This window comes from Sus scrofa, chromosome 13 (assembly GCF_000003025.6).
Source record: "Sus scrofa isolate TJ Tabasco breed Duroc chromosome 13, Sscrofa11.1, whole genome shotgun sequence".
NCBI classification, from domain to species: Eukaryota; Metazoa; Chordata; class Mammalia; order Artiodactyla; family Suidae; genus Sus; species Sus scrofa.
Window position 1 is genome coordinate 26,909,062 of NC_010455.5, and position 18,705 is coordinate 26,927,766.

General features: G+C 40.7%; 1 protein-coding gene across 6 annotated transcripts in view; it reads right to left on the reverse strand.

The window, feature by feature from the left end:
* The window catches only part of ANO10 (anoctamin 10), a 272,066-nt gene that overhangs the window by 174,964 nt on the left and 78,397 nt on the right, over positions 1-18,705 (reverse strand). For all 6 annotated transcript variants that reach the window (XM_013981531.2, XM_021071718.1, XM_021071717.1 and 3 more), the window contains exons 5-9: positions 17,497-17,616; positions 13,341-13,910; positions 11,900-11,955; positions 8,662-8,736; positions 2,849-3,031 (exon numbers count right to left, since the gene is read on the reverse strand). In XM_013981531.2, coding sequence (XP_013836985.2) covers positions 2,849-3,031; positions 8,662-8,736; positions 11,900-11,955; positions 13,341-13,910; positions 17,497-17,616 — 1,004 coding nt within the window. The remainder of the gene's footprint in view (positions 1-2,848; positions 3,032-8,661; positions 8,737-11,899; positions 11,956-13,340; positions 13,911-17,496; positions 17,617-18,705) is intronic.

Genomic DNA, 18,705 nt, shown 5'->3' on the forward strand with positions numbered 1-18,705 from the left:
GGCTGGGAAGAACTGGGTCAAGAGACCCCAGTGGATCACCCCTAGTGGGGACATTATGGGGAATTTTTTTTTTTTTTTTTTTTTTTTTGCTTATACTCCGTCATCCTATACCTGCCATGTTTCCTACAGTGAGTGAGCAAGTACTACTATGATCATAATGTTTTTCAAGTCGCAGTCAAATTGCTTTTTCCCAAATCTTGGTAACATTGTTTTAGATTCATATATAGCACTCCAGGTGAGATTACAGAAAATATCTATTCTAAGCTCATGGACTGTAGTGAGGAGAAAACTGTAGCCAGGGGAAGGATCTGGGCATGGCAAAGAACGATCTAGAGCAAATGAGACCCCGAATCACCTCTCCTTTTTAGAATACATGGAGAGAGTTGAAACAGCCAATATCTGGCGTCACTCCCATGAAGAGAGTAAAGGAGGAACTGTAGGAGATGAGGAAGGAAAGATGGGTTTGATCATGTGGCCCTGAAAGCAGGTTAAGTTAATAAGGAGATGCACTGTCAACCCTAGCATGCACGCACAGGCCCAGGGCCCATGAGAGAAATTAGTACACATTTCCTTTACTGCACATCAGACAGCCCGGGTTGAATAACAGAGACAGAAAAGCAGAGTCTTCAGTCTTATTCTCGAGTTAGTCACCTAGTAATTAATAACACAGAGCTTCAGGTGCCTACTGTTGGCATGACAAGAGCAATGCCTGCCATATCTTCTGTCACAAATGTATTATGGGATGTCATGAAATATTAGAAAGGTAAGATCTAAGATTTTGTCATCTTATCAGCATCCAGTTCTTAGATGAATTAAAACTGCGTGGATGAGGGGCACGCTGTCTGTATTACTGTATACCATTCATTGAGCCTGAGGACGAGGGGAGGGGCTGGTCCAGAGAAGACTGTGAGTTGGGCTTTGGTCACTTTAGGGGGACAATGCTGTCTGCCCAGACAATTCAAAGAAAAAGAGGAGCTGAAAGCAGGTTCTAACTGATTACAGGAAAAGAAGCTAGAAAGTAGAGATAGCAATATGGAGAAGAATTATTTCAAGAAACTGTAATGGGCAAGAAAGAGACATGACACAAACAGAAGAGGATATGAGGGGTTTGCTTGGTGTGAAATAGGACGGAGAGAAGGGGGAAGAGGAGACACGGGAGCTTCAGGTGGGCCTGCTGAGACGTCTGTGTAAGAGCGGGAATGGGATGAAGAACTCAGGAAACACTGCTGGCTTAGTTTTTGTGAGAGAATGAAGGGGAAAAAAATACATAAGCCCCCGAATACCACTCCCCAGGACAAGCAAAGAAAGGATCCTGACACTATGAATCAGACTGAGTTTTTAACCAGTAAGCCAGCACTCAGCCAATGCAGGCAAGGTGGCTCCACATTCTGCCCAAGTGCTATTTTCTTCTCTTAACTGCCTGTGTACATGTGCTCACATGTGCATGTGTGTTGTGTGTGTGTGTGTATTTGTGTGTTTCTCTGACACTTCATGTATAAACATAAATAGTCCTGCTGGTCAAGATATGCTTTAAGTTTATACGTAAAATCATCCTCTCCCCCAAACACAGCAGTAACAGAAAACGGTAGTGCATAGATATTCACTTTAATCAAAAGATACATCATCACTCAAAAACAATAAAAAAATCACCTGCACAGGCAAGACTGGAATGCTAGATAGTAATCAGAAGCCTGTCCAAGCTCCCAGGGCACAGGCTGGCCAAGGTGGCCAGAATCTGAATCCTTGGGGGAGGGGAACCAAAGACACCCTACTCCTCTGGAGTGTAACTCAAACCAGGCTGTTTGAACAAAGCCAGGGCCGAGAGCAGTGGTCCCGTACCCCTAAAGGGGGTACCCCAAAAAGCTACAAGCGCTGCCCTCAATGTACAGGTTGTGTCAAGAGCATGCTACCCACTGGCTCTCCAGAGGCTCCAACATCACAAGATGGGAGGGGAGTTCTGGGCTATGGACACCTGGCTCTAGACTAGGGGGGCCAGGGAGGGAGCTGCAAAAATAAGACAAGGAAAAGTGAGCAGAGGGTAGGGGGAAACAGAATCGATTTCTGCTCAGGAGGAACATACAAACTAAAATTCTTAAGCATACAAGACAACTAAGAAAGTCAGCAAAGAAATTCAGTCCTTAGTACACTCATTCATCCATAATGAAAAACCAGACGGTGAAAGTTTAACAATAATGGATCCTCACTGAAGGATCTACTTCCCTAAGAAGAATATCATACTCAGAAGGAAGGTGCGGGAAGTAAGAAACGATGATCTAAGGCAAACGTGACCCCCCTCCAACCCCTCCCTCTCCCCCCAAAGAAATAATGAATATAGCCAGAGCTCAATAATATTTAAGAACCTCCAATGAGCTACTTGGAGTTCCTAAAAATAACTCCAATTCTCTCTTTAAGGAACGACTTTGTATGGACCATAGCATAAAGTAACATAAGCTATAAATTAATCTTCAGGTTGGCCTTCCATTTTCAGCCATGGGCTTCACTGTCTTCTTTGAGTCTAAAGTGCCAGGAGCAAACAACGCTGCTGCCCCCACGGTCCCCTCACCTCTCCCTCTGTGAAACATTCCCACACCCTCGACGGAGCAGTCTCATCATACACCGGGCTCATCCTTTGGATGTTAGGCACAACTTCAGGTCCAGGACACAGCATGTCAATGCACAGCTCCATCCTGTTAACTTTAAACGAGTTCCTGATGAACTACTGCCTGGAAAGCACTTACAAAACAGTCACATCTCAGACAGTGAGTGTGTACTTACTTGTTGTATACTGTCTGAACATGACTGGTATTCACGTTCAACCAGTGTTTAATTCAGCGATACTCAAACTTACCAAGTAGGTTCCCATTTCCTTTTCCAGAACAACTTGTTCATATAATGTTGCATCGATGTCTGCCTTTAAAGCCTGCACCTTTTTCTTCACCTGGACGTGGTGCTTCTTTTGGAGCCAGTAAGGAAGAAGGGATTCCACAATTTGGTTAAGGATCTGGGAGGTAATCAGGAGAGTGGCCAAACTCTAAAGAGAAGCACATACATGATATGGGGCTGTGTGGCTTAACAAAACCAAAGCACGTGTACATTTATGCAATAAAAAAATCAACCCTTCAACAAGCAGTATACTATTATGTTATAAAAACTAATATCGAGCAACAGAGATCCTAAAGGAAACAATAGAAAAGTTAGACTTAATTGATATCTTCAAGACACCACATCCAAAAAAAGCAGAATACACATTGTTCTCAAATGCTCATGGAACATTCTCAAGAATCGAACACATATTGGGACACAAAGCTAATCTCAATAAATTTAGGAGCATAGAAATTATCTCAAGTATCTTCTCTGACCACAATGCCATGAAATTAGAAACCAACCATGGGAAAAGGAAAGAGAAAAAACCTACTACATGGAGACTCAACAACATGCTACTAAAAAACCAATGGGTCAATGAGGAAATCAAAAAGGAAATTAAAAACTACCTTGAAACAAATGATAATGAAGACACAACCTCTCAAAATCTATGGGAGGCTGTGAAAGCAGTGCTCAGAGGGAAATTTATAGCAACACAGGCCTTTCTCAAAAAAGAAGAAAGATCCCAAATGGACAACTTAACCCTCCACCTAAATGAACTAGAAAAAGAAGAACAAAAAAGTCCTAAAGTCAGCAGAAGGAAGGAAATTATAAAGATCAAAGAAGAAATCAATAAAATAGAGACTCAAAAAACAATAGAGAAAACTAATAAAACCAAGAGCTGGTTCTTTGAAAAGGTGAACAAAATTGACAAACCCCTGGCCAGACTCACTAAAAAGAGGAGAGAAAGAACCCAAATAACCAAAATTATAAATGAAAAAGGAGAAATCACAACGGATACAGCAGAAATACAAAAAACCATAAGAGAATACTATGAACAACTATACGGCAACAAGTTTGACAATCTGGAAGAAATGGACAATTTTCTAGAATCTTACAGCCTGCCAAAACTGAATCAAGCAGAAACAGACCAACTGAACAGACCGATCACTAGAAATGAAAGTGAAGAGGTCATAAAATCACTCCCTACAAATAAAAGTCCAGGACCAGATGGCTTCACAGGTGAATTCTATCAAACATATAAAGAGGAATTGGTGCCCATCCTCCTTAAACTCTTTCAAAAGGTTGAAGAAGAAGGAATACTCCCAAAGACATTCTATGAGGCCACCATCACCCTCATTCCAAAACCAGACAGAGATACCACCAAAAAAAGAAAACTATCGGCCAATATCATTGATGAATATAGACGCAAAAATTCTCAACAAAATCTTAGCCAACCAAATCCAACAACATACCAAAAAAATTATATACCATGACCAGGTTGGGTTCATCCCAGGTTCACAAGGATGGTTCAACATACGCAAATCAATCAGCATCATATACCACATTAACAAAAAAAAAGTCAAAAATCATATGATCATCTCAATAGACGCAGAAAAAGCATTTGACAAAGTCCAACATCCAGTCATGATCAAGACCCTCGCCAAAGTGGGTATAGAGGGAACATTCCTGAACATAATCAAAGCCATTTATGATAAACCCACAGCAAATATAATCCTCAATGGGGAAAAACTGAAAGCCTTCTCACTCAAATCTGGAACAAGACAGGGATGCCCACTCTCACCACTGCTCTTCAACATAGTTTTGGAAGCCCTAGCCACAGCAATTAGACAAACAAAAGAAATCAAAGGCATCCATATAGGAAGAGAAGAGATAAAACTGTCACTGTATGCAGATGACATGATACTATACATAGAAAACCTTAAGGACTCAACCCCAAAACTACCTGAACTGATTAATAAATTCAGCAAACTAGCAGGCTATAAGACTAACATTCAGAAGTCAGTTGCATTTCTGTATACCAGCAATGAAATATTAGAAAAGGAATACAAAAATACGATACCTTTTAAAATTGCACCTCACAAAATCAAATACCTCGGAATACACCTGACCAAGGAGGTAAAGGACCTATATGCCGAGAACTATAAAACTTTAATCAAAGAAGATGTAAAGAAATGGAAAGATATTCCATGTTCCTGGATTGGGAAAATCAATATTGTAAAAATGGCCATACTACCCAAAGCAATCTACAGATTCAATGCAATCCCTATCAAATTACCCAGGACATTTTTCACAGAACTAGAACAAACAATCCAAACATTTATATGGAACCACAAAAGAACCAGAATCGCCAAAGCAATCCTGAGAAACAAAAACCAAGCAGGAGGCATCACTCTCCCAGACTTCAAGAAATACTACAAAGCCACAGTCATCAAAACAGTGTGGTACTGGTATCAAAACAGACAGACAGACCAATGGAACAGAATAGAGAATCCGGAAATAAACCCTGACACCTATGGTCAATTAATCTTTGACAAGGGAGGCAAGAACATCAAATGGGAAAAAGAAAGTCTATTCAGCAAGCATTGCTGGGAAACCTGGACAGCTGCATGCAAAGCAATGAAACTAGAACACACCCTCACACCATGCACAAAAATAAACTCCAAATGGCTGAAAGACTTAAATATACGACAGGACACCATCAAACTCCTAGAAGAAAACATAGGCAAAACATTCTCTGACATCAACATCAGGAATATTTTCTCAGGTCAGTCTCCTAAAGCAATAGAAATTAGAGCAAAAATAAACCCATGGGACCTCATCAAACTGAAAAGCTTTTGCACAGCAAAGGAAACCCAAAAGAAAATAAAAAGACAACTTACAGAATGGGAGAAAACAGTTTCAAATGATGCAACCGACAAGGGCTTAATCTCTAGAATATATAAACAACTTATACAACCCAACAGCAAAAAAACCAATCAATCAATGGAAAAATGGGCAAAAGACCTGAATAGACATTTCTCCAAGGAAGATATACAGATGGCCAACAAACACATGAAAAAATGCTCAACATCGCTGATTATAAGAGAAATGCAAATCAAAACTACCATGAGATACCACCTCACACCAGTCAGAATGGCCATCATTAATAAATCCACAAATAACAAGTGCTGGAGGGGCTGTGGAGAAAAGGGAACCCTCCTGCACTGCTGGTGGGAATGTAAACTGGTACAGCCACTATGGAGAACAGTTTGGAGATACCTTAGAAATCTATACATAGAACTTCCATATGACCCCGCAATCCCACTCTTGGGCATCTATCTGGACAAAACTCTACTTAAAAGAGACACGTGCACCCGCGTGTTCATTGCAGCACTATTCACAATAGCCAGGACGTGGAAACAACCCAAATGTCCATCGACAGATGATTGGATTTGGAAGATGTGGTATATATACACAATGGAATACTACTCAGCCATAAAAAAGAATGACATAATGCCATTTGCAGCAACATGGATGGAACTAGAGAATCTTATCCTGAGTGAAATGAGCCAGAAAGACAAAGACAAAGACCATATGATATCACTTATAACTGGAATCTAATATCCAGCACAAATGCACATCTCCTCAGAAAAGAAAATCATGGACTTGGAGAAGAGACTTGTGGCTGCCTGATGGGAGGGGGAGGGAGTGGGAGGGATCGGGAGCTTGGGCTTATCAGACACAACTTAGAATAGATTTACAAGGAGATCCTGCTGAGTAGCATTGAGAACTTTGTCTAGATACTCATGTTGCAACAGAAGAAAGGGTGGGGGAAAAAATGTAATTGTAATGTATACATGTAAGGATAACCTGACCCCCTTGCTGTACAGTGGGAAAATTAAAAAAATTATAAAAAAAAATAAAATAAAAAATGAAAAAAAACTAATATCGGAAAAGCTAGGTGTTAGAATGATGTTTCTAATTTATTGTTTTGCACAGGGAAGACAGACTGAAATACAAAAAGATTATAATACAAACAAGATTATAATTAAAAAATAAAGTAGTTATAAGTTGTCAGGAGAATGAATTAACTTGAAATTGTGTGTGTGTGTTTTGAGGGTCGCAGGGCTGCACTTGCAGCATATGGAAGTTCTCAGGCTAGGGGTTAAATTGCAGCTTCAGCAGCTGCTCTACACCACAGCCACAGCAATGCCAGATCCGAACCACATCTTTGACCTACACTGCAGCTTACGCAACTCCAGATCCTTAACCCATAGTGAGGCCAAGGATCAAACCTGCATCCTTATGGACACTATGTCGGGTTCTTAACCCACTGAGCTACAACAGGAACTCCAAAATTGTCTTTTTTATTATCTCATCCTGACTACAATATACGAATCTAAATGATGTCACCAACTTAAAAAAAAAATAGTTTAGCTACAAATTTAACATAAGTAGAATCATCTTATGTGTATATAGATTTGTACATTCTTTTCTCACTCAATATACTATAAGCACTTTCCCATGTCATTAATAATTTTTTTTTACTTAGCCCATGCACTGTTGTTGAATATACGCCTCATCTCTGATGGTTGACTAGGGATGGATTATTAAGGTTCTTGGCAAAGCTGCCCAAGTGGTTTCCAGAGGAACTGTGTCAATTTCCACGTTCCCCAGATATATATCAATGTTTCCATCACAAACCACCTTGCTTATATTAAAATTCTATGTTTTAAAGAGTGCTTCCCCACTCCCTGCCCCCTATTAAATAATGGAAACTCTCTAAAGCATAAGAAATGAGAAGTCAAACCCCAATAATATACTAGTGGTGGGACTGGAGAAGGTGTGTACAGCTAACCTATCAATTTCAAAGGTATTACTTCTCAGTTTTCAGAAAAAAAAATTTTAAAGTAGCATTATATCTAATGTAGTTACTAATGGAAATGCTGTGATGATCAATGTACAACTATAAATACACTACATTCATTGAGTAATTAAAAAAAGGAAAAAAAAAGAACACAATATTTAATTTTACCGTTATGTAAACTGTTAGAATCATAACTACAAAAACTTTTAACTTTCTGTTATAAAAATATTTTTCATTTCTTGAAAAATGATCCCAAGCTCTCAGATAAAGATTAAGAAGACTAGGCTTTGAGACTCTGCTTGCTAACGATCACAGGATATTAAATCCAGGAAGGAAAAGCCCTTACTGACAGCTGGCTCAAGTATAGAAGAGACAATTTAGAAAGCAATAATTTATACTCAATTTAATAATCTGTATTTAATTTATTATTCACTACTACTATGGGATCCAGGAATAGTAACACAACAAAATCATATGTGAGACTTTCTTGAACATTTCAGAAAAGATACAACACTGCATAAAATCTGCTGGTCTCTAAAGTTTAACAACTACTCACTTAAAAATGAAATGTGTAAAACATATTTAAGGTTATACTAATAACCACCAGCCTGAGACATGTACAAAAGTTCAATGAATGAATACATTTTTTGCTGTTAAAATTGCTTTTACAAGCTTTGATATGAACTGGGTATTTGATTTTGGTACCTACATGATTTATTTTGCAAGGTGGTTAGCGTCAACAAATTTCTTTCCAGTTGAGTACAACACACAGTGCAACTGCTAATGGCATTTTTTTTTTAGAATTGGGTTTAGAAATATAGGAAATTTAATAATTTCATTTGTAAAGATAATAATGGGGCAACAATTACATTACCTGGGTATAGGAAACACCTCTAAAACCTAAAAAATCGATACCTTCTCACACTCACCTGACGTAAGAGCTTCATATCCCTCAGGACAAAGGCAATGTAGAACAGTGAGGCAAAGCAATTTAGAAAGTTGAACTGCCAAGAAGAGATAGCAATAGTCAATGTTGTGTCACAGTACTTCATTACAACTGTAAAAATCGCATTTAAAGACGTAATGAGGGACTTCTAGTCCAGACATGAGGGCGCAGACTTGTTTCTCCTGCTCGCCTTCACTAAGCACATCTGTGAACTCTGGAGGTGATGTGAGGGGCAACCAAGGGAGAGTTCTGAAAGGTGCTAAGAACAACTGGTTTGGGACCTCAGGGCTGAAGGAACAGCACAGCACCAGCGTATCTTACGTTTTGACTAGTTTCTTACAAAAAGGGGTCCAAGGCCCAGTATCTCCTATCCCTGAGCATGTAACCTAGCCAGAGTCTCCGCTTAGAACAGGATTCCTGGAGTTCCAGTTGTGGCTCAGCAGTAAAACGAATTCGACTAGTATCCATGAGGACTCGGATTTGAGCCCTGGCCTCACTCAGTGGGTTAAGGATCTGGCATTGCTGTGAGCTGCAGTGTAGGTCGCAGACATGGCTCAGATCCCATGTTGCTGTGGCTGTGGTGTAGGCCAGAAGCAGTAGCTCCAATTCGACTCCAGCCTGGGAAATTCCATATGCCATACATGTGGCCTTAAAAAAAAAATGAAACAAAACAGGAAGCCTGACAACAGGCCAGCCCAGAAGCACTAACAAGAGAGACTGATCACGACCCGCACTGTCAATAAGCTTGGAGGGCATGTGCTCTCCTTTCCTTTTTCCCTGCTGGGCCTGCCACTCCCCAGCCCTGCAGAGAGATACAGGGATGGCCTGGCAGCACCAGCAAGAAGGGCCAACGCCCCAAAGCAGACTAGCTCCAGAAACCTCTTTGTGCCCATGTACCAGAGAGACACCTGGCTAGCTGGGTGGCACCAACAAGAGAGACCAGCCATAACAATCAGCCCTGACCTGCGAAGCCTAAGCCACGGCCTAAGGCTGCCCTAACCAAACACATAGGTTAGGGGAGGAGGGGAACCCACCACAAAAAGTGCCATTTCTTTTTTTTTTTTTTTCCTTTTTTCTTTTTGGCTGTGGCTTGCAGTGGCATGATGCAAGATCTCGGTTCCTGGTCCAGGGATTGAAACCCGGCCACAGCAGTGAAAGTGCCAAATCCTAACCACTAGACCACCAGGAAACTCCCACAAGTGCCATTTCTTCAGGTACTTGTAACCACCCCTCGTACTGATGGGTTCCCCTGCCCTAGCCCCATGCTGGCTGCTTCCTGCTTCGCAGCATCCCTTCTGAGACGAAAGACTGCTGCGTACAGCGTGAGCACTTCATTAGTGAGGGGAAGGGGAGTCACCAGAGAGAGTGAGCAGTAAGGTGATACGGCCACAGGGTGGGAGTGGGGTGCCAAGCTGGAGGAGAAATTGAAAAAGCAAAAGCTCAGGAGGGCTGAAAGCACTCTCCCCACAAGATTAAATAGGAAGGGAGAGACCCAACAGAGTGGAGGATGAACAGACTCTAAGGTATGAGTCTGTTTATCAGACATTGTAGCTGGCATTGTCAGAGAATAAGACATTCTTATAAATAACAAAATTCTTTAAGACAAATGGAGGTTTTACTTCTAAAGGCAAAAGCACCATACTGTAATCTTTGTAAATGAAACTTTTCATGCCTTACACTTACTCTCCACTTGCTTTCTCACACAGAGAATACGGAACACAACCTCCTTGCTGACTCAGCACCAACACTGTGAATATAAATGATTTTGCAGGGCTAGAATGAGGCCTTCGGAGCCTTTTTAGAAATGGATGGCCGGGTGCCCCATTTCTAATGTCCAAATGCTCTGACTGTTGAATTCTCATTATCTATGTATGAGAGGTTTTCTATTTCCTTCCCTGCTCTTGCCTCTATAAATTTACCTGCTTCCAGAAACCTAATCACCTCCTTAATGGTGGTTTCTGATCTTCTAAGGATGGAAAGACCAAATAAAAAAACTTCTCAGAATGACTTCTACGGGAATAAAGGATCTCTCTAAGTGAGGGCCTGGATTCCTCTCTCAGGAGTGAAGTACGTGGACTATGTGAACTCAATCCTGGAGGATAATTCAGAGGACTCTTTATGCACCTTTCCTGCTTCTCAGCTTTGTTACAAATGGCCGAGGTTGTCTCCTGCTTTCAAGCTGGTACCTCTTTGTTATTTATAATACTGGTAGAAAGAAGTATAATGTGTGAGCTTTTACAGAAACAGCAAGCAGGTTCCACAATACCTTCCCTCCATCTCTTTATTCCTACCCATCAAAACAGGCTGGAAACCTCTTGGCCTTTGGGGATTTCTTTGAAAAAATTTTTAAAAATAATAATTGAATGTTCTATCACTAAACAGATTGTGGGTAATTGGAAGGACTGTTGAATAAAGAAACATTCAAAGACGTCACCAAAAGGAAAATAATAGAAATATGTCTAGAAAGTAGTTTTTAAAAATAACTGGGAGTTCCCATTGTGGCTCAGTGGTAACAAACCCAACTAGTATCCATGAGGATGGGGTTTGATTCCTGGCCCTGCTCAGTGGGTTAAGGATCTGGTGCTACCATGAGCTGTGGTGTAGGTCAGAGACACGGCTCAGATCTGGCATTGCTGTGGCTACGGCGTAGGCCAGCAGGCAGCTGCAACTCCAATTTGACCCCTAGCCTGGGAACTTCCACATGCTATGAGTGAGGCCCTAAAAAGACAAATAAATAAATAAATAAAAATGAAATAACTGGAAATTGGCTGTAATACTAATTTCTATATTTAAGACCTTATACCAAAATAGATAATCAACAAGGACCTACTGCAGACACAGGGAATTCTACTCAATACTCTGTAACAACTTATATGGGAAAAGAATCTGCAAAAGAATGGATATGTGTATAACTTAATCACTTTGCTGTACATCTAAAACACAACACTGTAAATCAACTATAAAAAAAGGAGGTGCTCAATAAATATTAGTTGACTGCACACACAAAATGAAATAAAGTCTTATACCATGTGCACATTTGTAATTAGACTATTGAACATATATGTAAATATACTTACTAATCCTTGTCTGCTGGTAAAGAGTATATTAACTATCTGATATCTTAAATTAGAAGCAAGTCTTCATATTTATGCTCCTAAATATTAAACAGTATGCATTAATTTCATAAATACAGTAGAGTTGTACATAAAAGCTTTACTTACCACTAAAACTTTCAGAATTAGGTGATTCTGGTAGGCAGATTCCAGTCTGTGATTCTCTACGATATTAAAAAGGAGAGGTAATTTCTCTCAGGTAAGAGAGCAATATGGGGGTATCGTGCTGAGGTAAAGGGGGACTTGTGCTGAGGGCAGAGATGCCCACAGGAGAGCCTCAGTAAGCAGTGTTCTAGGCTGTCAACCATGGCTACTGCTTACAATCAAGAACAGCAAACAAAAAAACCCCTAAATTTAAGACACATTTTTCAAAGTACTGTAATAGTACTGTTGTTAGAAATTATTTTTTTAAATATTACCACAGCAAAGAAATGTAGGCAAATGATCCCACAGGCAGGCACCAGAAAAAGACCCTGTACAAGCAATAGTAGTAAAACTGGTAGCAACTTTTTAAGAGTAGGGCATTAAATAAAGTTTACAAGAATTAACTTAAAAAGGAAGCTCAAATTTCCACCCTCTTTAAGAAAAGGAGACACTGTGCAGGTTCCAAGACAGTAGGGCAAAAGGACAAAAAGGAAGATTATGAACCAAAGTATCGCTGTCACAGGCAGGCAACATGAGGCTGACCTGGATTTGAATCTCAACTCAGCCACTCAGTCACTGTCTGACCTTGAGCAAGTCACTCAACCTCCTGATACTCAACCTCCCTCCCTGATTACAAAACAGGGCTACAGGAGAAAACACCATCCTCCTCCTGGGGTATAAAACCTTAGCCTAGTATCAGCTTAAGAGAATCCCTCAATAAATGGTAGCTGTCATTATACGACTAATAAAAAAAATTTTAAATATCTTTGTGATGCATGAAGTTAAGGCCTAGACATCTTTCTAGGGATTAATATTGCATGTTTATTTGTTTGAGTGAATAAATCAAACGGCCTATTGAGACCGTTTTTAAACTACCACAGATGCACACAACAATACTTCACTGAGTTCAACAGCAATCTGCTACCCCACACAACTGCACAACTGGTTTTCAGATATCAGACATAGTTCTCTCGGCCAGAGAATCATGGAGATAATCCAATCTATTTTACCCTTAACATAAAACAGAATATAGACTAAGGAGCACAGGTTGGAATAGCCCAGCTCTACCATTTGCTGTCTGAACATTCTTAATTCACAGTACCTTTATCCATAAAATGGTGAAATAACTTCTACTCTGTGGTGTCCTGAGGAGGTGAAAATACAGTACTATGAACAGAGTGCTTAGGAGGACACCTGGACCACAGTAGCTAACACTCAATAAATGAGAGCGGTGATAGCCAGGATGTGGGGATCCGTGGAGCACCCAGAGCAAATGAACCTTTCCTTAGGTCTCTATAATTAGCCTAGAGCAACATCTATCTTCTCTGCAAGGCAGCAGTTACCTGAATCTAAGCAATATTTCCTACAGGCAAATAAGATATAAATACAAAGCATCAGGTCTTACCCCATGAAGTTAGAAACTCGGCAGCATATCGATAGAGGCGATTCATGATCTCGATCACGATGGCATAGATGATGCTGGGCACGTACAACAGGATACTCGTCCATTCGGACCCGCTGTTCTCGTGCAGACCCAAGGCCCAGTTCTCCATGTCGAAGTAAATCATCATGACAAACAGAGAAAAGTAGAGACAGAGGCACACAAACGGCAGAGAGACCAAGTAAATGCGCAACTGTCTCTTGTAGCTGGGATAGAGGGGCTCCTCCCTGCCGGTGACGGAATTGATCCCCAGGACCCCGTGATACCCCGGTCGGGGCTCCTCAAACTGTCTCTTCATGACCAGGGTCCCCCACCGGTAGGTCATACTGGCACAGCCACGCTTCCACACTTCCAGGATCACCGTGGACCAGATCAGGTTGAAGGAGGCGAAGATCACGTACTTGTCATAGTCTTCCCACACAAACAAGTAGTAAGGGAGCCCAATGACCGCCATGGGGATTAAGGCAAAAGTGAAATATTCCAAAAATCCAAAGTAAAGAGCGATTGTTTCTCCAAAGTAGCCACGAATACTGTCTACAATGAAAGAGGGGAAAAAAGACCTTACGTACAAACTACCAAAGGCTTGCTTTAAAAAAAAAAAAAATATTTCAGGTAAGCTTATTCACTTTTTAGTTGTGGGGATTATTTAATAATACTTTCATTTCTCAATCAGTGCGTGATGGTAAACCCATCCTTCATGAAGTATAAAGACCCCATGCTTCTGTATAGCAAGCTTGACACTTCTCCCAGCCTAGGGTCCGTCTGCTGGGGCTGCTCTGCCAGGCACCCTGGGTCTGCTTCCTCTTTACCTCCTCATATGGTGGGTATCTTTCTCCCAAGGGAAAACTCACCTCGTGCTTGTCCCAAATCTCCACCGTCCTAGTTTAAATTCAGCCGTGGCCAAAGAACCACCTTAATTTGGGGGTGTATTTAATTTATGCTACTCACTTTTCTCTCAATTTACTATTAGAGTTATAAAGGCTCTTTTCAAAGAACTCTCCTCATTCATAATATATGGCTCCCCCACCCAAAGGGATAAATTTTCATCAATGTGTCATAGCAAATTTTTCAACATACTGAAGAAACATGACTGAAAAGCACAAAACAATATTCAACATGTTAAATTCTAGAACAGCCATGGAATATATACCTTTATGTATGCGCTGGGCAGAAGACAGGCCAAATAGCATCACTGTTAATACTCTGTGAACTTGCCATAAGCTAATTAATCCCAAAGGGGGCCACAACACTGCATCCTTTGACAGCCACATCTACACGGGTTAGTGCCTAGACTGGAAAAGCATCTTGCACTAGGACCAGGGTGGGACACAGGGAATGAGGGAGGAGCAGTGGCTGGAGTTATTATTTCTTGGTTAATTACATGAAGTAAAAATGTTGCATTGCTTTCTCTTTTGTTAAAATAATGTGTCAGAACAGTCTATGAGGATGGCTTAGAGTAAACAAGGATATTATCTTTCCCCATCCTTAATTCTCCTACTGACTCAGGAGCATATTAAAACAGTAAGTATGATGAGGTCACCTCAAATCTGAACCATGTTAAAGAATATCCCAGCAATTTAAAAAAAAAAAAAAAAGAAAGAAAAAGGTGTTCATGGTCTTGGGCTCCTTATCAGACCACCTTCGTCTTGATCTCAAGGATAAGTTCAACATCTTCCTGTGCCCAGCCACTATCACCAGCCCCAACACTCACAGAGGCCTCACAACCGCAACCACAACTATGCTCAGTCTTCACCATCAACTCACTTTTCCCCCTCACTTTCTAAGAAGTAGCTACTGGATATTGTCACTTACAAGTCCTAGGGGCAACATTTAAATTTACTGCTACCTAAATGTTAAACAAAGTGAAAAAACGTCTTAAGTGCAACACAAAATGACTATCAAAACCAAAATTTTTCCTTTCAAAGAATATAAGAAAAAATTCACAATGCAATTTCAAAATTTGATCTTAAAAATAATTTTTGTTCGTTACCATATTATGATAGTTGTTTTCAGAAATGGAAGTTAGAAAGAAAGTCATTTTAGAGGAATTCCTTTAAACAAAGTGAAAAAGGAAGTGTACTTTCAAGAAAAACTGATAGCAGACCTGGGTCTCGGGCTGAGCCACTGTCCTGGCGTGGGCTGGGCCTGGGCGGGTCTTAGTGGGCCCTGGCCAGAGTCACAGCCGAAGGAGCCCTGGCTCGGCTGAGGAAGGCAGCAAGATTCGTGGCCTCAGTGGTATCTGCGACCAAGCTCGTACGCCTAGCGCAGAGTCGGGGAAGAACAGGAGTGGGCCAGGTGCCCGAAGGCTCAAGTAGTACAAATTCCACCCGCCCCCTACCCCTCTTTTCAGGAGGCCTGAAGGGGGACTGTGACCAGCCCATGGTCTCATTGCTAGCTTACTGCCTTTGACACCACTAATCCGGGAGAAGCAAGCTGCCTGCTGTGTTGTAAGCAGCCTTTTGAGAATCCCAGGTGATGGCAAGACTCTTGCCCATAGCCAACAAGGAACTGAGGCACTCTGACCATGATTGCTGAACGCAAAAACAAGATAAGTGCTGACGAAAATTAAACATTCAAGGCTCTCCTACTCAAAATGCCAAACTGACACTGAAAAACAGTTCTCCAGTCTATGAACAGGTACCAGCTGAATTAAGAGAAGCACACCTCCTCCCAAGAGCAGTACTCCAGCTATGACATCAGCCTGGGCAGGGTTCAAAGTAACCAAAGCAGAGAAGAAACAGTTCAGGAGCTGGCATGAGGTGTGGCCAAGGGCACTGTGGGTCCTCACTGACTGGCAGGACGCATGTCTGCTTCTACTGAGTATCAGTTTTTCCTTGTGGTCTCCTGCCTGTAGGGTGAATCCTCCAGCCTCTGACCTCAGGCCTTAAGGTTCTAGATGAGACATAGCAACACTGATGACATGTACAGTTTCCGCAGCAGGCTTTGCTGAGATTCAGAATATGGTGTGGGAACCCACGGGTGGAAACCCTGTAACATATCTTTTTCCCCACTTAATCTGGACATTCAAAATTCACCATTATGTAGCTGCACCAATGCTATGGAGCAAGACCAATAAAAAGTTGGAGATAAACTTGCAAAAAAAATAAATAAATAAAAGAAAATCTGATAGTAAAGCTTATGGTAGAAATTACCAGCTTAAATGCAATTCTTAGGCTGAAAAAAAAAATAAAATAAACCAAAAAAATTAAACATCCACATTGACACCAGTTTATACAAAGTAATGTTCAACACACACCAAATAAATTGATGGTTATTTTTCTAAATGCCTTCAGAGAAAATGGAGAAATCCAATAATACTCACTTATAAACTACCTTAAAAGACGTTGAAGTCTGTCAGTCTGGCCCTGAGAATGAGCACAGGTTGGCCCATTGCAAATGATTAGGTCTAAAGAAACGGAAATTTTCAACTACAAAATATTCATGGTCAAACTAGATTCTCATAAAATTTGATCTATAATCAATTTGACACATACTAATGAAGGTGACTCTGGATTGCCTGTGTCATGGGTGAAATTTAGTAAAAGCCTGTAATTCAGTCCATCTAAAATGGTATTAGAGGAAGTTCCCCCATGGTGCAGTGAGTTAAGACTCCGGCATTGCTGCAACTTCAGCACAAGTTCAATCCCTGGCCTGGGAATTTCCATATGCTATGGGTGTAGCCACAAAAAAATAAAAATAAAAATAAAATGGTATCAGAAATAAAAATCAAGGATACAATGAACTTCTCTGCAGAAGAGAAATTGACTCATACACTTCGAAAAACTTATGGTTACCAAAGGAGACAGGTGGTGGGGGAGGGATGGGCTGGGGGTTTGAGATGGAAATGCTGTAAAACTGGGTTGTGATGATCACTGTACAACAATAAAGATAATAAAATTTATTGAGTTAAAAAGACATTAAAAAAAGAAATAGAAATCAACAAAATAGGTCATTAAACCCATCTTATCCTCCTCACCATTTTTTTTTTCTTTTTTGCCCACGTGCAGCTGGTGAGCTCTGCCTAGCAGACCAGTAAAGATCTACCCAAGAGGGATGGCTGCAGCATCACTTTTCATTGGTCAGTCTTCCTCTCGTCTAAGGAGCAGGCACTGGTACTCACCTATGGGCTGATACTTTATAGTAAACCGAGTATACCAGGTGTCCTCCAGCTTCTTCAGGGCTTCATTGTCATGCAGTGGAAACACCTGAATCACAATGCCAGAGGTGAGCAGTCTCCTCACTGTGGATGGAATACATGAGATGGGTTTGAGGTCACTCATGAAACACTCCATCAAATGTTATCCAGACTGTCCAGAAAGAGAGGAGGGCTACACAAAGATCAATGCCACACTGCCTGCTCCTAAGGTGTGTATTCTTCTGCTCTTCCAAACGTAAATATCTTGACTACTTCCTTTGACTGTGAAAGCAATACAAGTTGACGTAAATTTTTAAACCTTACGGAAATGTACAGATGAGAACTGGAGATGTCCTTGTTATTCTCTCCCTGTCACACAAAAAAATAAATAACCACTACAAATAGCAATTTAGCATATAAGCAGACTTCAAAATATACATCCATAAATATATTTTAAAACAAACAAGGGACCATTCTCTACACATGGTTCTGTACACTTCTCATGCAGCATATGATCAATTTTTTCAATGCCAATATATATATAGAACATGAATGTCCTTTTAATGGTGTCATGTTATTCCCTTGTCTGAAATGCCATGACTTAACTAATCCTCTACTGGAAAATACTTGTTTCCTTTTTTTTTGCGCTATTATAAATAACGTTAAAATTCTTACATACACACCTTCCCTCTCCTGTCTACTATTTCCTTGTTACATACACTTAGAAGTAGAATTGCTAGCTCCAGGAGCGCATGGATTTTCAATCTGGGCACACATTACAAAACAGCCCCTAGAAAATTTTTACCAGTCTATTCTCCCCCTATAGTGAAGGTTAAGAGAATGTTTAGTTCTGTTGCTTCTTGTTGATGTTGAGTATTTTCAAAATGATTTTTATCTTTTCTGATCTGCTAATAAAGGCCTGTATTCACAAAGAGCAAATATCAAAATCAAAAAAGATGTCCTGCCTTCAGCAACCACTTGGTGTGATTTTTAACACTTGTGCACATATCTGAGGTACAGGACAGGCTTGGACCAGGGGCCCTTTATCGGGGTGCTTGCATCTGAACCCAAGTCTCCTCGGGCAACAGTGTACAAACTTATATAACGGACTAAAAATAACTGCATGCAGGCGAAGGTGGGGCAAGTTATGAACAATAAGATACAAAAAGTCACAAACCAAGTGCCACTCATGGA